Source organism: Notamacropus eugenii, chromosome 1 (genome assembly GCF_028372415.1).
Source record: "Notamacropus eugenii isolate mMacEug1 chromosome 1, mMacEug1.pri_v2, whole genome shotgun sequence".
Classification (NCBI taxonomy): domain Eukaryota; kingdom Metazoa; phylum Chordata; class Mammalia; order Diprotodontia; family Macropodidae; genus Notamacropus; species Notamacropus eugenii.
Window position 1 is genome coordinate 427,662,882 of NC_092872.1, and position 24,000 is coordinate 427,686,881.

Here is a 24,000-nt window from a genome sequence, read left to right on the forward strand (position 1 = left end):
TGAGGAAACTAAGGCAAATAGGATTATATGACTTGCCCAGGGTCACACAGCTAGGAAGTGTCTGAGGCCAGATTTGAACTCAGAAAGATGAGTGTCCCTGACTTGTACTCTATCCACTATACCACGTACCTGCCCCAATATACATATATACATAAATTTTTTTACTTTATCTTTTGTTTCTATTAAGGGTCAATCAATGTTAACAGCTATGACATGCAACTGAAAAGCAACAGGTAGAAAACAGGAAAATTTGCACATACATACCACATGATCTTCATTTGACAAATCATATTTTAGTGCAAATGATTTCACTCTTCCTACATAAACTTCATTGTAGAATTTGATAAGGTCACCTCTCTCTTCTTTCATTGATCCTGTGGAACAGTCTGGTATTTTTGCACAATCTAAATCTGTTGAAAAGGACTTATGTTGTAGCCAGTCTGCTTTTGCGCAAAATTTGGGAACTTCAAATAACATTTTTGCCAAAATATAAAAAAAAAAAAGGCTTTATATTGAGCTTTTACTATGTATTAGGAGCTTTATAAGAAACTGAAATATGATTAAGAAGTTAGCAGGAGAAATGTAAAGTTGTAAGGTTGAAACAGAAGTCTGGAATAGACAATGTCATATTAAACTTATTTTACAGTCTGAATAGAAAGCCAGGAAATAAGGCAATACAAGTGTAACATTTTCACAAAGATAAAGAAACTTTTACTCATTAACACCTGTTATTTTCCTCATACAGTGTCTCAAAAGTTTTATACAGCTAATGTATCTGTATAACAATTTTCCTTCTGCAATATTTTGCAAATTCTGTATGACTAGGAAAGGAAGGTCAATCACAGGTACTGAAAACAGAAGCCAACACATGCACTGTTTTAAGTCACCTTAGAGGAGGTGGCTATCCCAAATTTATCCATACCCATGTGTGTGTTCATCCTTCATTGCCAAAGAAGATCATGCCATCAGAGAAATAATGACATGACTTGCACTTGACTTTTTTTTTTGAGTGAGGGAGGGCTGTGCAGGTCACCAGCCTCACTTCTCCTCCGACTGGAGATGATCCAGGATGAGGCAATTGGGGTTAAGTGACTTGCCCAAGGTCACGCAGCTAGTGAGTGTCAAGTGTCTGAGATGAGATTTGAACTCAGGTCCTCCTGACTCCTGCACTGGTGCTCTATCCACTGCACCACCTAGCTGCCCCTCCATGACCCACAGTATCTAGAAGAATGAACATGAATGTATGTGTACAATAGTGATGAAAGAAAATCTTTGGACTGGTATAGAGCATATACAGCATATCAGTGGTACTTTTTTTCAACCCTTTCCTCTAATAATGGCAGCCTAGAGGCGATGATCAACATGTACTCCCTCCTTCCACCTCATAAGTCCATCTCTTCCTTCAAGCACCTCAAGAAACATGTTCTCAATGAAATTTTTCCTGATGTGTCAACTGCTAATTCTTTCTCTCCCAAATGCCCTTGTATTTAACTACTTTGTATATATTATTACCTTTATACTGTTGTCTATCTTTTTTACATGTATTTGTTTCCCTCATTAGAACTTAAAATTTATGCAAGAAGGAATTGTTTCAGTCTTCCTGCTTGTATCCCCCATGCCTAACATAATGCTGCTTAACAAATATTTGCTGACTGATAAATAATAAACCTAATGATAAGTAACAGGGCATCTAGGGTCTCTTGCCTCTCCTAGCAGAAAACTGGTAGCTTTGTGAAAAGATGGGAACACTAACTCATTGCTGGTGGAGCAAACGATTGGTCCAACAATTCTGGAAAGTAATTTGAACTTATGCTAAAAAAGTGACGAAAATGCTACTACAAACAAAAGATTCCACTTCTAGGCATATACTCTAAAGATGTCAATGATAAAAGAATGGCCCATATACACAAAAATACAGGATATTCCCCAAAAAGATTTTGAAACATGGTGTATTGATCAGATGACCTTTTGTGGTGAGCAAAGAACTTGAAACAAATTATATGCTAATCTGTTGGTTAATGGCTAAGTAAAGTGTAGTGCTTGGATATAATGGAGTATTACTGTGCTTTAAGAAACAAAGAACATGATGAATATTGAGAGACTTGGGAAGATTTCTAAGAATTGATGCAAAATGAAATAAGCAGATGTAGGAAAACATCATATATAATGATAACATTGCAAACGGAAAGAACAAAAACAACAGAAACTGAATGTTGTGAAATTATACTCATTAAGTTTGGCCCCAAGATATGAGAAGGCACACCATTCCATCCTGCTTTGCAGAGGTGGGGAACCATGGGTATGAAACAGTTTCATAGAACTTTTCCTCTTTCAAAAATTCTTTATTATTAAGAATGGCACTTTGGAACGAGATGTGGGGAGGAATATAGTCAGAAATGTAGTTGATGTAAAAACTAAAAACTTATTTTAAAATAGAAAATGGATATTAACCCTGTTTGCTATCATTTAGGTCCACCCTTATAGGTTATCTGCTGTGGATTTTGTTCATTTTATGTAAATATACTGGGAACCTTTTCCTAAAGAAGATAACCATCAAGGGGAAAACAGTTAACCTGTCAGTTTTTTAAAAATATATTTTGATAACTATATTTCAATAATTGGGTTCCCTTATAATCCTACAAGTTTTATTTTATGCATTTAAAAATATCATTCTGAAAAATAATGGCACACTTCAACAGACTGCCAGAGGGGTCCATGAGAACTCTTTGAGGAAATCTTTAGGAGTTCATTATAATGAATACATCATAACAAAAACTTGTAAGCAGAACAGTCAACTAAATTCGGTTACTTACCATAATCTGTCATTTCCGTATCTTTTACATTTTTATTGTACATGCTAACTTCTCTTGGAATTTTTTTCAAAAGAACACTTCTATAAACCTAGAGTTAAAAGGAGAAAAAGACTACTGCAGTTATAAAAAGTGGCATAAGCTTACCAAACACCTAAATGAAGAAGGCAAAATAATTAATCAACAGGTTCATTACTGAATATTTTAAAATAATATAATATCTATCAGAATGATTTCATTTATTTTCTTTTCAAAGATATGTATGAACAATACTGCTAGAAAAATGTAATGTTCTAGTTAATCCTTTAAATGCCAAATTGAGGTATATCCAGCAACTAGGAAATAGATGAACAAGCTGGGAGAATGGCAATGTAATCAAATTTCACTTTGCAACTTAAAACAGCAAATGAAGAGTCTAAAGAAATATGGAAAGACATATTGATATAAAATAAAGCAGAATTAGAAAAGTATAGACAATGACTTACATGTAAAAAAACTTTTAAAGTACACAAACAAAAAAGAGACCAAAAGAGGAAACAAAGTCAATCATTGAATACTAACAATGACAAAGCAGAGATATAGTTTAGAATACTGTTTTATGGTAGTTTTTCTTAAAGTTTATTTATTTTTAACCTTATAATAAATTTTTGAGCTCCAAATTCTCTGCTTTCTTCCTCTTTGCAGCCCATTGAGAAAGTAAGAAATGTGCTATCAATTAGACCTGTGAGATAAGGTAAAATTTTATTTCCATATTATCTATGCTGCAAAGGAAAAGCAAGAAAAATAAAGTGGAAAAATTGTGTTTCAATCTATATTCAGATTTCATCAGTTCTCTTACTAGAGGTGGATAGTATTTTTCATCATAAGTCCTTCAGAATTGTCTTAGATTGTTGTCAATCAGAATAGCAAGCTAAGTCATTCGTAATTGATCATTGTACAATATTACTATTACTGTGTACAAAGTTCTCCTGGTTCTGCTCACTTCAGTTTGCATCAGTTCATCTATGTCATCCCAGGTTTTTCTGAACCAACCTTCTTATCATTTCCTACAGCACAACAGTATTCCATTACAACCACATACCACAACTTGTTCTGCCATTTCCCAGTTGATGGGTATCTCCTCAATGTCCAATTCCTTGTCGCTACAAAAAGATCTGCTATAAATATTTTTCTACAAAAAGGTTCTTTTCATTTTTCTTTGATCTTTTTGGGATACAGACCTAGTAGTGGTATTGTTGGGACAAAGATTATGCATAGTTTTATAGATTTGGGGGCATAATTCCAAATTGTTCTCCAGAATGGTTAGCTCACAACTCCACCAACAGTGCATTAATATGTCAATTTTTTCCACATCTCCTCCAACATGTCATTTTTCTTTTCTGTCATGTTACAATCTCAGGTGTGAGGTGGTACCTCAGCGATGGTTTAATTTGCATTTCTCTAATCAGTAGTGATTTAGAGCATGTTTTCATATGACTACCGAGAACTTTGATTTCTTCTTCTGAAAAGTGCTCATTCACATCGTTTGACAATTTATCAATTGGGGAATGACTTATTTTTATAAATTCAACTCAGTATCACTATAATGAGGCCTTTATCAGAGAAACTTGCTGTAAAATTTTCCTCCAGTTTTCTGCTTTCCTTCTCATCTTGGCTACACTGGTTTTGCTTGAGCAAAATTTTTTAAATTTAATGTAATCAAAATTATCTATTTTACTTCCCATGAGCTTTTCTATCCTTTGTTTGATCATAAATTCTTCCCTTATCTATAGAACAGGTAAAATTTTCCATGCTCCCCTAAATTACTTGTGATATCACCCTTTATGTCTAACTCATGTACCCATTTTGAGCTTATTTTGGTATACAGTATGAGATGTCAGTCTCTACTTAGTTTCTGCCCAATTGCTTTCCAGTTTTTCCAGCAGTTTTCTCGTCTCCAAAGCTTGGACCTTTGGGTTTATCAAACACTAGATTACTATGGTCTTTTACTACTGTGTATTATGTACCTAACCTATTCCACTGATCCACCATTCTATTTCTTAGTCAGTTCTAAACTGTTTTCATCATTACCACTTTGTAATAGTTTGAAATCTGAAACTCCTAAGCTTTCTTAACATTTTAAAAAATTGGTTCCTTTAAATATTCTTAACTCTTTGTTCTTTGAGATAAATGTTATTATTTCCTACTTCTATAAAATAATTTTTTGGTAGTTTGGCGCATAGCACTTGAAAAAGTAAATTAATTTAGATAAAAATGTCATTTTTATTATATTTATTTGATCTATTCATAAGCAATTAATATTTCTCCAATTGTTTAGATCTGTATTTGTGTGAAGAGTATTTTGTAATTTTGTTAATTTTTTTGTCTTTGTTGAAGATTTTGTTGATTTGGTTGGCTGAAAAGGAATTCTTGGTGACAGCTTCTGTCTTTGACTATGGAGCATGAATGAAATGCCTTTCTGTCTCTGAACTGCATGAGGACATAATGAAAGTGATCATATAAAAGAATTTCAAAGTCTTAAAATAAATCTCTAAGAAGTGAGATTTCTTTTTTACTCATTTCCATACTGGATATTTTTAAAACATTACAACTTTAAAAATTTTTTTACATTTATTTGAACAGAAAGTTTTAAATAACATAGCACATCTTCCATTATGACACTTTAGGAAATATTTAGCTTCTACCTTGAATAGTCAAGCAACAGGACTCTGAAGTGAAAAGTGACAAAGTTTAACTTAAGGGTTTTTTTAAAGTTTAACTTTTGTTAACAACACCAAATTGTCACTCAATTTGAAAGTTTTCAACACTTTAGCATATTGTAGTAGTCTAATAAAAGCACTAGAATAGGAGACAAAAAACTTCAATTTTAGTGCCAACTTTGTCACTAAGTCACTGCTTAATGCTGGATTGGTGGACAAGTTCTCTCTTTAGGACTCAATTTCTTCAGTAAAATGACCAAGTTGGAAGAGATTACTTTTAATGTCTCAAAACTCTCTAATTTTAAGACATTTTTCTAACATTCTAGAACCTTATAGATATAAACCTTCTTTTGTAAATGGGGCAGAGCTATAGGAAAAGATTTTCTGGTTTCGTTTCCTACTGTAGTTGTCCTTTCATTATAACATTCTTTCTCTTCAATTTAATAATATCCAATAAATCTGAAATTTAGACCTAAAGTACATTAACATACAGTTTATAAATGAAATTATGTCTTTTCCTTCCAGTGTTAACAGAAACCATTTAAGAAAAAACTAGTACATTTCTTATTAGTAAAGAAAACAGTATTATTACTTACATGGCTATTTGCTTGGGGCTGATTCCTGTAACTTTTCATTATATCTTGAAAAGTTCTCTCTTCCTTTGTTACCTAAGAAAAAGAAAACTGCATTTCTCAACTATTATTGAAAAAATGAGTATGATTGAAAACTAAAACAGGTAAAGTGGCCATCCATAAAAGCATTAACTTTAAGGACAATAAACAACATAATTAGGGTTCTCATTTTAAAGAATAGGTTTCTGAAATCTATATGGACCCACCACCAACAAAGCACAGGCAAATTTACTATCCCTTTATTGAATATAAACCTCCACAGATCTGAGAGAACATGACACCTCTGGTAATAACTGAATTGTTTAAGTTTCCTGTTTCATTAGTGTTCAGCACTTTTTAAAAAGTGAATAAAGTACACACCAAAAGTTAGAATATATCTCAGTGTTAAAACAAGATTTCCTATACCAGAATTTGGCTTCTATTACTTCAAACAGACTACAGATGTTTTGATGCTTAAGGGATAGTAACTCTAAGTATTACTTAGAGTTACTGTAAGTGTCCACATGGACACCTACTATGCAGCGAACTTTACTAGACAGTGTGGGTGATTGACAGTGTAGTCAACCCACTTAAAATGCTTATTTTGTGGTATAATGAAGGTTCTACTTAAATGTATGAGAAAGGCTTAATTCATATTTTCTCACTCTATAAATCTGTTTCATATCAGTCAGCTACAGCAACAATGAAACATCTAAATTTACTGTGTGGCTCTCTGAGCTATATTCACATTTTACCTGGATTAACCTTTCTAATTACTTAAAAGACTTTAATACTTTGCATAAAAAAAGAATGTTAATATCAAGAGGAACAGAAATTCATTTGAAGGTATTGAAATGGAAAGGAAATTAGACAACTGCTATTGCTATACCTAGATATACAACTGGGTTAAAACAATTTTTTTAATTTAAAATTTTTCAATTAACAAGCATTTGTTTTTTCTTTCACCTTCCTCCCTCTGTCAATAGAAATAAGAAACAAAACCATTGTAACAGATATGTTTAATCAAGTAAAACAAATTCTCACACTGTCCATAACCAAAATGTATCTCATTCTATATCTGAACCCATCTCCCTCTCTGTCAGGAGGTGGGTATCATGTTTCATCTTCAGTCTTCTGGAATCATGGTTGTCAGTGAGTTCTTAAGTCTTTCAAAGTTCTTTGTTTTTTCCAATGTAGTTACTGTATAATTTTTTTTCTTGGTTCTGTTCATTTCACTCTTCAACAATTCACTTAAGTCTCTCCAGGTTTCTCTGAAATTGTCCCTTTCACCATTTCTTATGATACAATAGTATTCCAACACATTCCCATACCATAATTATTTGCCCAGTCCCTAATGAATTAGTACCCCCTTAGTCTTCTGTTCTACCACTACAAAAGGATCTGCTATAACTTTTTTATACACATATGTCGTCTTCCTTTGATCTTTTTGGGATATTAGCCTAAAAACTGTATTACTGGGTCAAAGGTATGCAGTTTCATAACTTTGGGGGCAAAATTCTGAATTGGTTTTCAGAATGATTAGACTAACGCATAGGTCCAGTGCATTAATGTGCCTATTTTCCCCTAGTCCCTCAAGCTGTCATTTTCCTCTTCTGTAATCTCTGCCAATCTGTTGGTTATGAGTTAAAAACTTGAGAGCTATTTTAGTTTATATTTCTCCAAGCATTAATTATATGAAGCATTTTTTCATATGTCTACAGACATTCTGGATTTCGTTTGAAAATTGCCTATTCATATCCTTTACCATTTATCAACAAGATCGGGGCTTGTTAAACTTTTTTTGTACTTGTGATCCCTTTAGTGCTTTGTGACCCACAGTTTAAAAAGCGTTGAACTAGATGACACTTATTCTTATACATTTAATTCAGCAACTTTTGTAAACTTGGAAATAAGATCTTTACCAGAGAAAATTGCTACAACTTTTTTCCTGAGTTGATATTGATAGGTTTCTTTCTAATCTTAGTTGCTTTGGTTTTGTTTGTACAAAAACTTTTTCATTTTATGTAATCAAAATAGTCTATTTTAGCTTCTGTGATCTTTTCTACCCTTTATTTGGTTATAAACTCTTCTTCTATCTATAACTCTGAAAGAGAACATCTTTACTGTTCTCATCTGTTTATGCTATGGCTCTTTGTTTAGAAATCATATATCCATTTGGAATTTATCTTAGTATATGGTATGACATGTTTGTCTAAACCTAATTTCTGCCTGTCTATTCTCCAGTTTTCCCAGGAGTTTTTGTCGAACAATGAATTCTTACCCCACAAGCTAGAAGAGTCTTTGGATTTGTCAAACAAAGGCTGTTAGTTTCATTTGCTTCCATATATAGTGAACCTAATTATATTTGCTTCCATATATAGTGAACCTAATTATATTCCACTGGTCAATCTTTCTATTTCTTAAGCTGTACCAAATCAATCAGATTCAATTGATTTCCATTTCCCTACCCTTTCCCAATTTGTATAGTATTTTATACCTTAATTATGAGATGAGTTTCCCACCCCACCCCCACTTCTTCCCTAGTGTATTCTTCCCTCTCCCCACAACTTTCTTCTTTTAAGATAAGATGTCAAAGCAAAATTACTCCTAGCTCCTGTTTTATATAACTCTCTCTATGACATTAGGCATCTAAGGGATACTTGTGTCCTTTCCCTCTATTAAAACATTCCTGTCAGATCTATGGATAATGGAAGAGTTTATGACTAAATAAGGGATACAGGGGATTATGAGAGGTAAAATTGGTAATTTTGATTACATGAAATTAAAAGCTTTTGCACAAACAAAACTAATGCACCCAAAATTAGAAGGAAAACAGGAAAACTGGGGGAAAAATTATATAACAAGTTTCTCTGACAAAGGCCCCATTTCTAGGGAACTGAGAAATTTATAAAAATAAGAGCCGAATATTCCCCAGTTGATAAATGGTCAAAGGATACGAACAGGTGGTTTTCAGAAGAAGAAACCAGAGCTATCAATAGTCACATGAAAAGATGCTCTAAATCACTACTGATTAGAAAAATACAAATTAAAACAACTCTGAAATAAGAGCTTCTTCCTATTGCTCACTTGTATTTACTTTTTAGTACTTCTCTTGACTCCTGAATTTGTAATTCAAAGTTTTGACTTAGCTCCAGTCTCGACATCCGGAATTCTTACAAGTCCTCTCTTTCAGTAAAGGTCCATCCCCTCTCCCACCACAATAAGGATTATACTCAGTCTTCTGTAAGTTATTCTAGGTTGTAAGTCTTTGCTTTTTGGAATATTATATTCTATGCTCTCCATTTCTTTATGGTGGTCACTGCTAAATCTTGTACAATCCTGACTGTGGTTCCATGGTACTTGAGTTTTTTTTTCTGTCTGCTTGTAACACATTCTCTTTGACTAGAAAGCTCTAGCTTTTGGCTATGATATTCCTGGGACTTTTTATTTTGGCATTTCAGAAGGTAACTAATAGACTCTATGTATTTTCAGTTTGTCTTCCAGTTTTATTAGGTCTAATCAGTTTTCTTTCATGTTTCCTTGAAAATATGATATCAAGGTACCCGCTCTTTCTCTTGTTTTCCAGGTAAGTTGTTTTTATATGTGATACCTTATATTTTCTTCTATCTTTTCAGTCTTTTAACTGTTTTAATATTTCTTGTTATTTCATGGCACAGTTAACTTATGTTTGACTCATTCTGATTTTCAAGGTGTCTATTATTTGAGGAAGGCTGTTAATTCTTTTTCCAGATCTTTTATCCAAAGTCTCATTTCTTTTCCAAGTCTTTCCTCTAGCATTTTCAATTCATTTAAAATGTCATTTAGAAATTTTGAGGCCAAGATGTATTTTTCTTTGAGGCTTTGTTTATAGATGTTTTGCAGTTAATCTCTTCTCCATTTGTATTTTAGGAAATTCTAATTCTATAACATTTCTTTATGATGCAGTCTATTTGTTTACTCATTCTTCTAGCCATATTTACTGAATACTTTGTGTTAGGACCAGTCTCTGTGTACCTTTGGAAAGAATGCCAGGGCCTTGTATGATCCTGGCCTGTTTTATCTGGGGTCTTGCCCTTGCATTCTCTGGGTATTGAATGTTATATTCTTCAAAGATCACAGGTTTGGCTGAAGCCACATATGGCAAAGTTTTAGTACGTTTTCAGCAGTCTGATATGGGGCATGATCTGCTTGCTGTCCTCATGGACTTAAGCGTTTCCGGCTCCTGACCTTGGTTTAGGCCTAGGCAACACAATTGCAGATTTGCTTCTGGGTGCTGCTCAAGTATGTATTTTCTGTACTAGCCCTTATTAGTTAGCTAGAAAGCTTCTTCAGATTCAAAGTAACAGAGCTATAGGTCAACCTTTGGTCCTATAGCTTCTGTCCTAGTCACTCACCCTTGGCCCAAGTCTTATAACCAGCTCCACAGTCAGAACAAAAGAGCTGCCAGCCCACCCCTGATCTGTGTTTAGGGACTAAATCCAAACCCTAGGGTCAAAGCAACAGACCTGCCAGCTAACTACATTCTAGCTTCTTGCCCCAGTCACTTGCCAAATTTGTTATCTTGGGCTAGAAAAATGATTCACTGTAGTTTCTCCTTAGATTTCCTGATCATTACCCCATCTGGCTTACTTCTTAGATCCTTGCTGGAACAACTGTGAGGAAGCTGGACTGTATGCATTCTTCCTACTCTACCATCTTTGCTGGTAAGAAAAACATTTTTGTCCTAAGTATCCTCTTCTGCTAAAGTTGAGATTGGACTAGATGATATCTAAGGGCTCTTACATATCTATCAATCCATAATTGTTTAGTGTACAAAGAAGTTTTAATTTCTAAAGAGGCTATTCTTATCATGTAGGAAGAATGGTACTTCTGGAACCTTGAATAGAACAAAGGAAATAAAAATAGCAATAATCAGAATTCACTGCTTTCCCAACAAAGGTGAGTTATTTGGTCTATAAAGGAGAAGGCTAATACAGGATCAAGTTTAATAGATCAAGTTCATACCTAAAGTGAAGCCAATATGAATAAAATATACTTTCCCAAACCAACATATTACCTTTGCCATAATGTAAAAAGCACAAAGGAGGAGCTGATCCAAATGTCTGTCTTTCATCAGATCAGAGCAATGCACTAATGTGAACTCAAAACATGTCCATATTTTTCTTCTCAAGTCATTGGAAATATCCAGTTTTAAGCACAAATCACGTAAGCGTACACTTGCCAAATGATAGACCTAAGATGGAATAAAGAACAATATATTAAGTGCAAAGCCAAGTGAATCTTTTTTTCTAAAAATAAGTGTTACTGACATCTTTGTTTTTATATCATACTTATTTTAGAAAACAGTGTCCTCTACCTGCTATTGCAATGAGTTTTCCCTTAAAACAAAAAAAAAAAAAACAGTTAAGCAAAACTACACAACAATGAGCATGTCTGGCAGTATATACAACATTCCATACTAAGAGTCCCTTGTTTACCCAAAAGAAGAAGGGCCATGACATCATTACAATTACTCAATATTCAAGTTAAGTGATTCTTGAACACATATAGTTGTATGTGTTAAAAAGACCATATAAATTATTGTATGGACATGTGAAAATCCTCAGGCACTGTCTTAAATAAAATCAGGCTGTGGGCAAGTAAGCAACACTGAAAAATTTATACCATAACATTAGTACTTTGGACTATTAACATTTGTAGATCATAACTGATAATACACTTGTAAGCAGGCATACATGGTAAAAAGCATTTTAAAAATATCTGCAGAGCAATGCAGGCAACCATATAAGATGAAAAGGGTCAAAATGTCTGACTGCATTCAGAACATTATGAAATTACAGATCCTTAAAATAGTGAAGTGTCACACTGAAAAAGGTTGACTATGTAATTATGACATGAGTTTAATATATAGAAGGTAATTTGCTCATCCTACACCCAGGACTAACGAGTCCAAGCACTGTGTCGGGTTTGGGTGGTCCCACATACAGAACAATAACAACCCATAAAAGAACACATTTTTAAAAAAGGCTGAGGAAAATGTTATAGCTTTGGGAAGATTTAAAAGAACTTGGGTTTATCTGATATGGAGAAGCTGAAGACAATACTCTTTAAATGACGAAGATGCTTATCAGCTGCTCCTAACTTACAGTGCAGTAAACTATAAGAATTAAATTGAAATTTGCACTGAGAATAACTATAAAAGGAATTTGTAAGAGTTGTCATTATTAAGCACTGAAATAGGTGGTCAAAGGAAAATGGCACCCTGGGAGTCCCCTTCAGCTCTAGAATCCTATACAAAAAATACCCTGTTTGGCTAAAAACCTATATAAGCTGCTTAATATAGATGATAAAAGCAGCCTTTCAATTTTAAGTAACAATAATAGACCAAAAGAAGTCAATTAAGGAAATGATTGCTTAACAGTTTCAGAGGCTGAACCATGGATGATTCATTAGGACTCTGTTTTTGACATGCCATACTTGTTATCTCTTTTGAATGGCTAGAAGAATTCTATGTATTCTCAAAATGGAAACATTTACCTTCCTATAAAATAGTGCTAGGGATCCAGTTCTTTTTGGTCGGCTTACTCCAGCCTGATGCATTTCTAGAGCTTTTGTTGCATGGGACTGTTTTGGGGAAGAACCATTTAATGACTGAGCAGTAATTGGTATTTGTACAGGGCTCTCCACGCTAGACTGCTCATTTGCATTCACTGGCACAGGTATTACTGAGATCCCTCCTGTATCAGTGGCAACACCTGGAAAACAAAAGGACAAGTTCTTAATTTTGGAACTAAACTGTATATGTAGTAACATACATACATGGAAAATGATATAAGGAAAATTAAGTGACTTACCCGGTGTCACATAGCTAATTAGTGGCAAAGCCACAAAACAAGTTAACAATCATTCTGCAAAAAATTTTCAGATTATCATTCCAGTGCTCCTTCTATCACACCATGTTACTTACTGGATTAGTTTGACAAACTTGAGGCCTGCAGAGATAGTGAAGAGCACAGTGCTGTCTTCACAGAATTATCAAGATGGAAGGGACCTTGAGAGATCATCTAGTCCCCTCCCCTAAAGAATTAATCATTTCTATAAGATCTCCAAAAAGTGATTATCTAAGCTCCATCTAAATATCTCCTGAAACAGTTCATCCCATTTTCATTATAAGATAAAAAAGACTGCTTTCATTTGCCCAATGGGATAATACCAATTTGAATATATATTCCAAGGAATATCAGTGGCATTACCTACTTTACAAAAAACTTATGGAAAAGGTGGCAGAGAATATAAATTATTCTGGAGTTTTGATCTACCTAGATCATTTAGTTATTTAGGAAACACACACACACACACACACACACACACACACACACACACAAAGATTAATGACAATAACAGATCAAGTTAAAGCTGTGGGCTTAAAAATGTCTACTATTAAGTATCAGTTCTGAAAAGCAGTAATGTCAAATTTAAATAAAAACAAAGGTCTACTAATCCATGTATAAGGATCCCAGCAGGCCACGTATTAGTTTTAAAATGTAATGTTTTCTATGTTTTATTGTTATTTTTTTGTTAAATGTTTCCCAAGTACATTTTAATTTGATTTGAGTCACACTTGAGAGTGTTACAGGCTATATGTATGACATCTCTGTCAAAGAGCATGTATTATGCATGATATCCAAATGCAGATAGATGGAGGTGGTGGATAAGGAGGATGGGTTAAGTACTAACCAAGAGAAAACAGAGCCTCTGAATCACACAAAATTCAAAAAGTTATTGTAAATTCAAGATGCTTCTGGGGTCCAGTAAGTGTTACTGCAAGTGTTTCAAGAATTATGCCATTATCACAAAATCCCAAAATAAGCATACACATGGATGCCATGCCAAGAAACAAAAGGGAAAAAGCACAGCCCAAATGATGACTGATGAATAATTCTTCTCCTTCCTGAAAACACTGACTGTTAACAAACTGAAAGGTAACTTACAGATCATTTGTTGCAATATATTCAGTATGCCAATGAAAAATGTAGGAGCCAGAGAGAAGGGACCCCTGACTCATTTGGGAAAAGATTAACATGACCTTATGTGAACACCTGTGGTATTAGAAACAACTTGGAATTGCTTAATTACTTTGTTTTAAAAAGCAAAAAACTTCAGAACATTCAAATGAATGTTTATTCTCTTTTAGGCCTCTGCATCCACCTCATCAAAAAGATGTATAGAGGGAATGCTGTAAAACAAATATGAATTTGAGGAACTCGAAACAAGAGTTAACTGACCAAAGAGAAACCCTTCAGCTAAATCATGAAGTCTGTATTTTTAAGCTAATAAAGAAAAAGAAAAAAAGCAATGAAGGAAAGGGACTTGAGAGAAAAAATCAGGGGACAAGAGCTTCAGCTCAAATAAGACAAAAAGCTCTAAGACATTCAGCAATGACTAGACTGGAACAAAATGAAAAAAGGACTATGCTAATGCAGGGTTTCCACTCCTCCATGCTCTATGTGCCTGGTCACCAAGCCCTCCCCCAATCCTCAAATGCTGCCACCTCAATGACTTTCTTGCCTATTGCGCCCTTAGACAGACCTTCTCACTGACCCAATCTTTGTGGTAGTGTTGTTCAGTTATTTCAACTGTTTCTGACTCTTCATGACCCCATTTGGGGTTTTCTTGGCAAAAATACTTAAGTAGTTTGCCATCTTTTTCTCCAGCTCATTTTACAGATAAGGAAACTAAGGCAAACAGGGTTAAGTAATTTGCCCACGGTCACATAGCCAGTAAGTGTGAGACAAGTTTTGAACTCAGGTCTTAGTGACTCTAGACCTGGCACTCATCTACTGTTCCAACTAGCTGCCCATAAATCTTTGAGGTAGAGCTAGTCTATCTTAGTGATGGTTTAATAAATAAGGCAGCTATCTTCAATGAAATCAAAGAACTAAAAGATTTTAAATGTGATGGAAAGGTGTTGGGTTATTTTCAGATGTTCTTCATACATTTTACAAACATTTTTCATGCATTCATTCACTCTTTAAAAATTAGCACAAATTCTGCCTTCTGGCAAGCTGTTTGCTGTGCCAGCAAAATCATGTGAGACACCTGGATGCAAGCTAAGCCTTTTAGTTCATTTATTTTGCTCCTTTTCTCTTGGGAGCCAAGGTTTGCTTCTATAATAATTCCAGCACCACCTAGATTTTACCCTCTACTAAACTATATGAACTTGACAGTTCCTAAACTAAATAAGTACCAATCTATGAGCCACTTGGTCTCTTAGACCATGAATAAAGGTAATCTATATTTAACATTGTTTTTAGGCTTGAGAAACACAAGACTGCTTAACAATTTTTCATAACATTTTTCTTTTTAGGCTTGATAACAAAAGTGATGCTTCCATCTTCAAGCTGAATGAGGTCCATGGATGCTCACTAGGGTACCAATGACCCCAAGATGAACAAGATCAAGCTATGATGACTATGGGCATTCTCTTGATGTGGCTATGGAAAACATATTTGCCCAATGGAAGGGTGGGAGTGAAAAAATAAGGGCTCTAGATTCTGATTCCTGATACTCCTCTCATTCCCTAGAATCTCTTGCCTGGAGAATTTTATGGATACAGTTAAAAAGAATACTTTTTTCCTCTTGTTTTTTATTTCTTGATAAAATAGGTTAAAGTGCTGAGTATACTATGTGTGTGTGCACACACTGTATATAGTTACTAAAATATAATAAACTAAAAATCTTGATGAAATGTTTTGCAAAGACTACTTAAGGAGTTCAAATAGGAAATAAGGAACTCAGCTTTACACAATAAGAAGCAAATTAATAGAATCTTTTGGGGTTGATATCATAGAAGATAAAACACATTTTTTCACAATCTACTTTTTCCCCTAGTGGAAAGCCAGCTAATACATGCTACTTAACTGTGGGAGGGATATTTGCTCTGGAGTCTGATGACCTGGGATCTATCCAAGTTCTGCTCTTCACCACCTATATGGCTCTGGTAAGTCTACCAATAATCTCACCAGACCTCTGCCTCCTTTTTTGTAAAATAAAGAATCTCCAAGGTCCTTTCCAGGTCCAAAAACCTTGGAGACATTCAAGAGAATAAATTTAACAATATTAGTATGTTTCAATTTAGGATACCAATTTAGAGTATCATACACAATACAGTTGGAAAGGGCTCTAGAAGCCATTAAATACAACCCTCCCTCATCTTTTTCAAGAAAACCAAGGAGTAGAAAGTGAAATAACCTATTTGAGGTCACACAGTCAATAATGGGCTTTCCCAATGTATTTTTGATACTATTGACAGGCACTGTACAAGGCTGAATGGATCACCTCTGACTTAGTGAGTAATTTCTCATATTCTTAATTCAAAGTAAGGTAAATTTAAAAATGCTTTTACCGTGCAATGGAGTTGTAACTTTTTGTCCTGTTATTACAGCTGGTGCCATAGTTAGAAGATTCTGCCCAGGTAAAACAGATACGTTTTCAGCAATAATGCTTGAAGATGAAGCAGTTTTCAACTTGGTTCCTTCTGTTGCGGTTTTGTCTACAAACATTTTTGAGGAAGTATCCTCTCCAAAAAGTCTTCTCTTAGCACTTCCTGCAGTAGGAGAACTGTAGCGCTCATGAACAGATATTGGAGATAATGGCTGCATATCTACATATACAGAAAAAACAAATAAATGTGAAACAGTTTGAGATATTCGAATACTCCATACAGAGTGTCCCTGACTGTTTCCTTGAGTAATTATCCATTTATGGGGAAGAGTCATGAAGCATAGGGAGCATAGGGACAGTAGGATACAATGACAATTGGGTCAAAGAGATACTCTGATGTTTACTCTCTCCATCTTTCCTGACAATTACTAGGAAAGGAAAATCAAAGAAAGAAAAGGGTTAGTCTGAACTTAGTTTAAGCCTTTCTTATCATCAACAGGCAATCACAACTTCACAAAACTTAGGTGAAAAAGCTAGGTTTATTACAAGAGAAATGAAGATGTGTGTGGAACTCTGAGCATGTGTAAAGAATTCACAATCCAAACAAAAGTATGCATATTTATGAAATTGCAACAAAGGCAGCAGGAGAAACAGAAATCTCCACCTAAATGGGAGTGGCAGGGGAGAAGAAATCATGAATAATTATGGTGGCAAAAGCAGCATTCTTTTCCCTTTGGGACTGCTACTATGAAGATATGATGGTCCTGAATGCGCAAGCAGTTTCTCAGTCTAGTGCAGACTGACTGGTTCCTGTCTTAACTCCCAAGGGCACACAGGGAGTCCAGCTTGGGGTGCAAACAACAGATTATGTCAGCTTAGGGTAGGGTGAAGGGCAGCTTCATCCTTGACATGTTCAAGGCCTCTTGCATACTCTGAGTCCAGTGTTTCTGGAACACAGGACAACTCAAAAGGACAAGTTCAACACTAACTTAACACTGACACTTAACACTACCCACTTCTGAGGTCAATCAACCAATCAACAAGAAACTATTAAGCCAACTATATACCCAGCATTGGTGATAACGAAGTCAAAAATGAAAGAGTTCCTTTTCTCAAGTACCTTGGAATCTATTAAGAGAAATAAGTTACATATATTTAAGTAAAAACAAAGTAAATATAGGGCAGTTTCAGTGGGGAAGGCACTAACAGTTGAGGAGATCCGGAAAGGCTTAATATAGGAGATGATCCTTGAACTGAATTCTGAAGGAAGCTCCTAACTATTGTGAGTTAGGAAAACCCCTGTTATAACTCACAAGGTGGACTAACGGAGCTATGACTGAAGTATTCAGTCACCCTGGTCTTTTTTCCTGAAGGTATGGTGGTTTCATTTGATATTGGAATATAGAAGACCTCTCCAAAGAGCAGAAGAAAGGTAAAGTATGAGTGACTAGAGGACATGCACAATCATTTGAGCAGGAGTTTGGGGAAGTGGAAAGGGCAATTCATGGGCAGTATTAGTAAAGAAGAATAGTCTGTGACATGTAAAAAAAAGGCATACGCATACATGCCTAAAGGAATTATGTGTCACTCCTTATTTATATATCTACTAGTGAGAAGCTGAGGGGAGTGGAGGGGAACAACAATTGTACAGGAAAAATTTGTTATATAACTTTAGCTAGAATATTATAAAAATTGTCTCAACAGATCTGACAGCTCCTTGGAGTACCACTCAATTCTGGGACTGAGAAACAGTATGAATTTACGTTGGTCCACACTTTCTAGTTGATTCCCTGCACCTGTAAATTTACTTCTGTAGGATTTGGAGGATGGAAGCAATTCCTACTCAAGTTCCCTGCATTCCCATAAGGCCCTCTGATACATCCAAACTGAAGCTGTTAAGACGTATGAATGACACCCATAACACTGCACTATTTATAGCCAAACCACAACTGTGGGCTCAGTTGTGAAATCTGGAGACAGGCAAGGACCATCACTCTGTGAGTCCCTGCTGCTGCAGCGGCACCCAGAAGGAGGCTATTAGCAGAAGCTGCCTAACTAGAAGCCAGGTGTCTGCAAAGTAGCTGACCATTTGAATCTGTAAGTGTCTTGGGCTGGTAAAGTGGCCATCTGCACAGCCTCAAAATTACAGAGATAAGAATCATCAGTGCATTGCAACTGTTTATTTGCTAAATCATTTGACACAACTGAAATGAAAATACAGTTTTCAAAATCCCATTAGTGAAGTATAAACAATAAAAGAGAAAACAAAACTGAAAGATTCACCGTTTCCTTGTAACAAAATGATATATTTATAATTTTTAAGAATTCTTAAAGATTAAGAAAGTAATATTGATGGACTTAGAAAAATAGAATTTTCTAGTTAACTTTCCATTTAAAAATTATTTATGGTTAGAGAGTTTTATTCTATTCTTATATGGATGAAGGTATGCCCACAGGATTGCCTGACTATTTATGCTTTTAAGGAATATTTAGAGCTAAAATGAAATTTTTATTAATTGAGCAAGAAAAGGTACAAATTCAGCCATAAAATTATTTCCATACAAGGGACTGAATCAAACCTCTAAGTCAGAAAAGCAAGATATACATCATACAATGAAATGTTTGGTATTATCAACTTTTCCTGTATAGTAAGAAAATGTCACAAGTCTTTATTCAAATTCTTTATTTAAATTCCTAATACGTGCATATTTTTTAATGATTTAGTAGAATCTACAACTTGAACACTGAAAAAAGCTTTCTTAGTTTCCTTTTCATTATCATTTAACCTCAAAACATAACACCTTGAACCTACCCCGTCGAAGATTTCCACTGTCAGTCCGAACTTCTTTCACACGAGGGTGCACTATGGGAGACAATGGCATCATTGGGAGATGACCTTGAACATTTCCCATCTCTAAGTTATTAGGAAATATGACCTGTAAAAACCCAAAACAAAAATCTGCTTTAGATAAATTCTAAGAGGCAAGCATTACTCCCTCAAATAATTATTTTTTCCTTGAATCCTTTCCATTTTCTCTAAGCCTTCCTCTTTGAGTATGCTAAGGAATTCTGAAAACTGGCCAGAATCTATGTCTAGGACAAAGATCTTGAAACATGGGAGATTTTGAAGAAAAGTTGCTTCCAAACTTGGAACAAGTGGTCAAGCAAACGTTAGAGGAAATTCTCAAAGTGGATAATGGAAATAGATGGAATTCAATAAAAAGCAAAATAAAAATAAAAGGAGGGGAAAGAAAAAGGAATATCATAAAGAAGAAATGAGTTATTAAACAACCACAGCATGTGAGGAATTTTTCGGGCAGACTTAGTCCTTCACAGCAATGCAAGGACCTAAAAAATTCCCAATGGACTGTTGAGGCAAAATGCCTTCCACATCCAGAGAAAGAACTATGGAACGGGATCACAGAATGAAGCAGACCATTTTCTCTTGTGTTATGTTTTGTTTTATAGTTTCTCCCATTCATTTTAATTCTTCTATGCAACATGACTAAGGTGAAAATGTATTTAATAAGAATATATGTGTAGAACCTATATAAGATTGCATGCCATCTCAGGGAGGGGGAAAGGGGTGAGGGACAGGGGAAAAATCTAAGATATATGGAAGTGATAGTAGAAAACTGAAAACAAAATAATTATAAATAAAAGAAAAAAAAGAAATTCACTATTAAGTGTCCCTAGTCATAAAATAACTACAAAATGTGTACTCTGCAATGACCATATGGTATGTATAATAAAAACAGTATTTATGAAGTTTATAAGTAAACTGCTATTCCTTCAGTTGGATAGATACCCCAGTGAATTAGTCCACTAGTATATCTCTCCCTTGGACAAACAATATAGATGCAAAATTTGCTGAAAACAGAACTGAATGGGAGGGAAAGGAAAGAGCATTTATTAAGTGCCTACTATGTCCCAGGTGGTATTATCTCATTTGATCCTCACAACCCTGTGGGGTAAGTGCTGTTATGATTACCATTTTAGACATGAGAAAACTGAGGTAGAGGTTGAGTGACTTGCCCAGGGTCATATAAGACATGGTAAGTGTCTGAAGCCATATTTGAATTCAGGTCCTCCTGACCCCAGGTCAGGGCTCTCTCCATGGCACCTCCTCATGAGCTCGATTACTTTTGGAAAACTGCAGAGTTTTCAAAAACCCTAAGCTGCAGCACACTGTGGGAACTTGTGTTTTCACACTGATCTTACCCTTTTGAATATGGCTGTGAAATGCGGGACACAATGATATTTAAAGAACCAGAACTGCATGTGGCCCACAAAGCAATGGGAAAATGCAGAAAAGGCATAAGGAATGTGCAGCAAATTATGAATGAAGACTCACATACTGGGAGTGTTGGAAAAGATGGGAAAGGAGATGGGCTGATCTTATTGACAATGTTGCGCTGGGATTCATTATATTTCACACGAGGAGGAAGGCCTCCAGCAAATTGTGCAGAATCACAGAAAGACATCGATAGGAATTTCACAGGATGAGGTCCTGGATCCCCTAAGGCACCGAAGTCTAACAAGACAAAATTATAAATCGAGTGCTTGCTTTGAGGCATGGAGAGGCACAAAACTAAATGAGACAGCCCCCCATCCAGGAGAGGCATAGGACACCCAGGCAACTATCCATAATGTACTATCAGACATGACGACTACATAGAGAGAGGTGTAAACAAAGGCCCTACTAGGTCTGAGGGTGGGAGGAAAGGAAAGGGAGAAGCTAAAATCAAGTAAGACTTCAAGGAAGAATGGGAGGGAATAAGCATTTATTAAGCATCAACTCTGGGCCAGGCACTGTGCTAAGTACTTAACAGGTACTATTTCACTTGATTCTCACAACAACCCTGTGAGGAGCTATTATTATTCCCATTTACAATTAAGGAAACTGAAGCAGACAGAGGTTAAGTGACTTGCCTAGGATCATACAACTAAGAAGTATCTGAGGCAGGATTTGAACTCAGGTCTTTCTGACTTTGGGCCCAGCCCTCTATCTACTCCTTGCTGATTCTTTCCAGGGAAAGCATTGAGGCAGCTGGGTGGATGAAGCACTAAATCTAGAGTCAGGAAACCTGAGTTCAAATCCAAACTCAGACATTTATTTATTGTGTGACCCTGGGCAAAACACTAAACCTCTCTCTGCTTCAGTTTCTTCCTCTATAAATTGGTGATAATAACAGGACCAAGCTCTCAGGATTGTTGTGAGGACAAATTGAAATATTTAGATTACAAGACAGCAGAGTAAAGATAGCAATTCAGTTGAATTCTCCTGGCATTCCTCTCTAAGCAACTTTAAAACAATGCCTCAAACCAACTTCTGGAGCAGAAGAGCCAAACAAAAGGTCAGAGTGAGAAATTTTCCCAGCCTAAGAAAGCTTAGGTTGTCGGTAGGAGAAGTCTGTGACATCAGAATGCAAGCTGGCCCAGAGCACATGTGAAGGTTGCAGCAGCAGCTTCAAGAGCTCTCAGCAAAAAGATGGTAAGGACGTTGGAGAGATAACAACGGACCCTTTGTTGGCACTGGGTGCAGCTGGCACTGAATGGGAACTCTTGCCCATAAAGAGTTCTTGGTCACAGTTCCAGGGCAAAGAGGAACACTTGTGTTTGTGCCTGCTGGAGAGCAGGGAGCCAGTCACATAAAATTGAAAAGTTTTTGCACACAAAACCAATACAGTCAAAATTCGAAGGAAAACAGGAAACGGGAAAATAATTCTGCAGCAAGTTTCTTTTATAAAGGCCTCATTTTCTCAAATATATAGGACACTAAGCTAAGTTTGTAAAATAAGTGCTATTTCCCAATTGATAAATGGCCAAAGGATATGAACAGGCAGTTTTCAAAAGAAAAAAATCAAAGCTATCAAGTCATATAAAAAAATGCTCTAAAATCACTATTGATTAGAGAAATGCAAATTAAAACAAGTCTGAGATACCACCTCACACCTATCAGACTGGCTACCATGACAGAAAAGAAAAATGAAAAATGCTGGAGAGGATGTGGAAAAATTGGAACTCTAACGCACTGTTGGTCGAGTTGTGAATTGTCCAACCATTCGGAACAATGTGGAACTATACCCAAAGGATTAGGGTTAGGGTTAAAGTTGGAGCCTTTATATTACCACTACTAGGTTTGTGCCTCACAAAGATCAAAGAAAAATGAAAAAGACCTATATGCACAAAAATATTAATAGCAGCTCTTTTTGGAAATTGAAGAGATGCCCACTAATTGGAGAATGACTGAACAAGCTGTGGCACATGATTATGATGAAGTACCATTGTGCTATAAGAAAAAGACAAGGGGAGTGATTTAAAAAAAACATGGCAAGACCTATATAAACTAACACAAAGTGAAGTGAGAAGAACTAGGAGATCATTGTGCACAGTAAGAGCAATGTTGTAATGATGACCAAATGTGTAAGACTTGGCTATTCTGATCAATCCAATGACCCAAGACAGTTCCAAAGGAATCATGACGAAAAAATGCTATCTACCTCCCAAGAGAGAACTGATGAACTCTGAAATGTAAGTAAGCAAATTGAAGTATAATTTTCTCTTTATTGTTTTGCTTTTTTTGTGATAATATGGCTAATGTGGAAATACGTTTTGCATGATTTCACATGTATCACTGATATTTTACATGCCTTCTCTGTAGGTGAGGGCCATGGATGGAAGGGAGGGACAGAATTTGGAACTCAAAAGTTAAAAAGAAAAGAATGTAAAAATAAATAACAAATTAGAGAAACAAAAAAATAAAATAAGACAATTTTTGTAAAGCACTACTCAAACCTTAAAGTACTATATAAATGCTAGAGATTATTATTATTAATATTAATTTCAGCTTTAGAATGGATAGTGTTTGAACAGGTAAAAACACAAACATGTAGTATTACCCAGCCTTGCCCAAACTCACCTCTTCACAGGTAGGCACTTTGTTCTCAGAAACGTGGAGAGCATCCCACAATGCAGAATCACTGCTCCATGCTAAGCTTTCTAGAATTTGCTCTTCAATGCTATTAAGGTGCTTTACTGTATCTCGTGATAGTCCTTCCTCTGATCGAATCAATACTTCAATGACCTAGAAAGAAAGGTATTACATGTTTAGAGAAGGAAAACATAGCCCCAGGGACGGCACAGCTGATGAAAGCACTAGACCTGAAGTCAGGAAGGTCTATGCTGAAATGCAGCCTCTCATTTTTCCTGGCTGTATGACTCGGGACAAGTCATTTAATTTCTTTCTGCCTCATTTTTCTCATCTGTAAAATGGGGATGATAACAGCACCTTTCTCCCAGGTTCATTGTGAAGTTAAAATAAATATTTGTTAAGCATTTAGCAAACCTTAAAGTTCTATATAAGTGCTTTAATAATTATTATGGTTATAATAATAACTATTATGGTGCTGGACTGAGTTTGGGTGTATTATAGTC

At 35.5% G+C, this 24,000-nt stretch overlaps 1 protein-coding gene across 2 annotated transcripts in view; it reads right to left on the reverse strand.

Annotated features, from left to right (window-relative positions):
• Window positions 1–24,000, reverse strand: part of RBL1 (RB transcriptional corepressor like 1) — a 66,888-nt gene that overhangs the window by 4,114 nt on the left and 38,774 nt on the right. For both annotated transcript variants that reach the window (XM_072631505.1, XM_072631504.1), the window contains 8 exons: window positions 23,486–23,650; window positions 19,376–19,499; window positions 16,526–16,783; window positions 12,658–12,875; window positions 11,177–11,353; window positions 6,106–6,177; window positions 2,814–2,901; window positions 265–410 (listed from right to left, as the gene is read on the reverse strand). In XM_072631505.1, coding sequence (XP_072487606.1) covers window positions 265–410; window positions 2,814–2,901; window positions 6,106–6,177; window positions 11,177–11,353; window positions 12,658–12,875; window positions 16,526–16,783; window positions 19,376–19,499; window positions 23,486–23,650 — 1,248 coding nt within the window. The remainder of the gene's footprint in view (window positions 1–264; window positions 411–2,813; window positions 2,902–6,105; window positions 6,178–11,176; window positions 11,354–12,657; window positions 12,876–16,525; window positions 16,784–19,375; window positions 19,500–23,485; window positions 23,651–24,000) is intronic.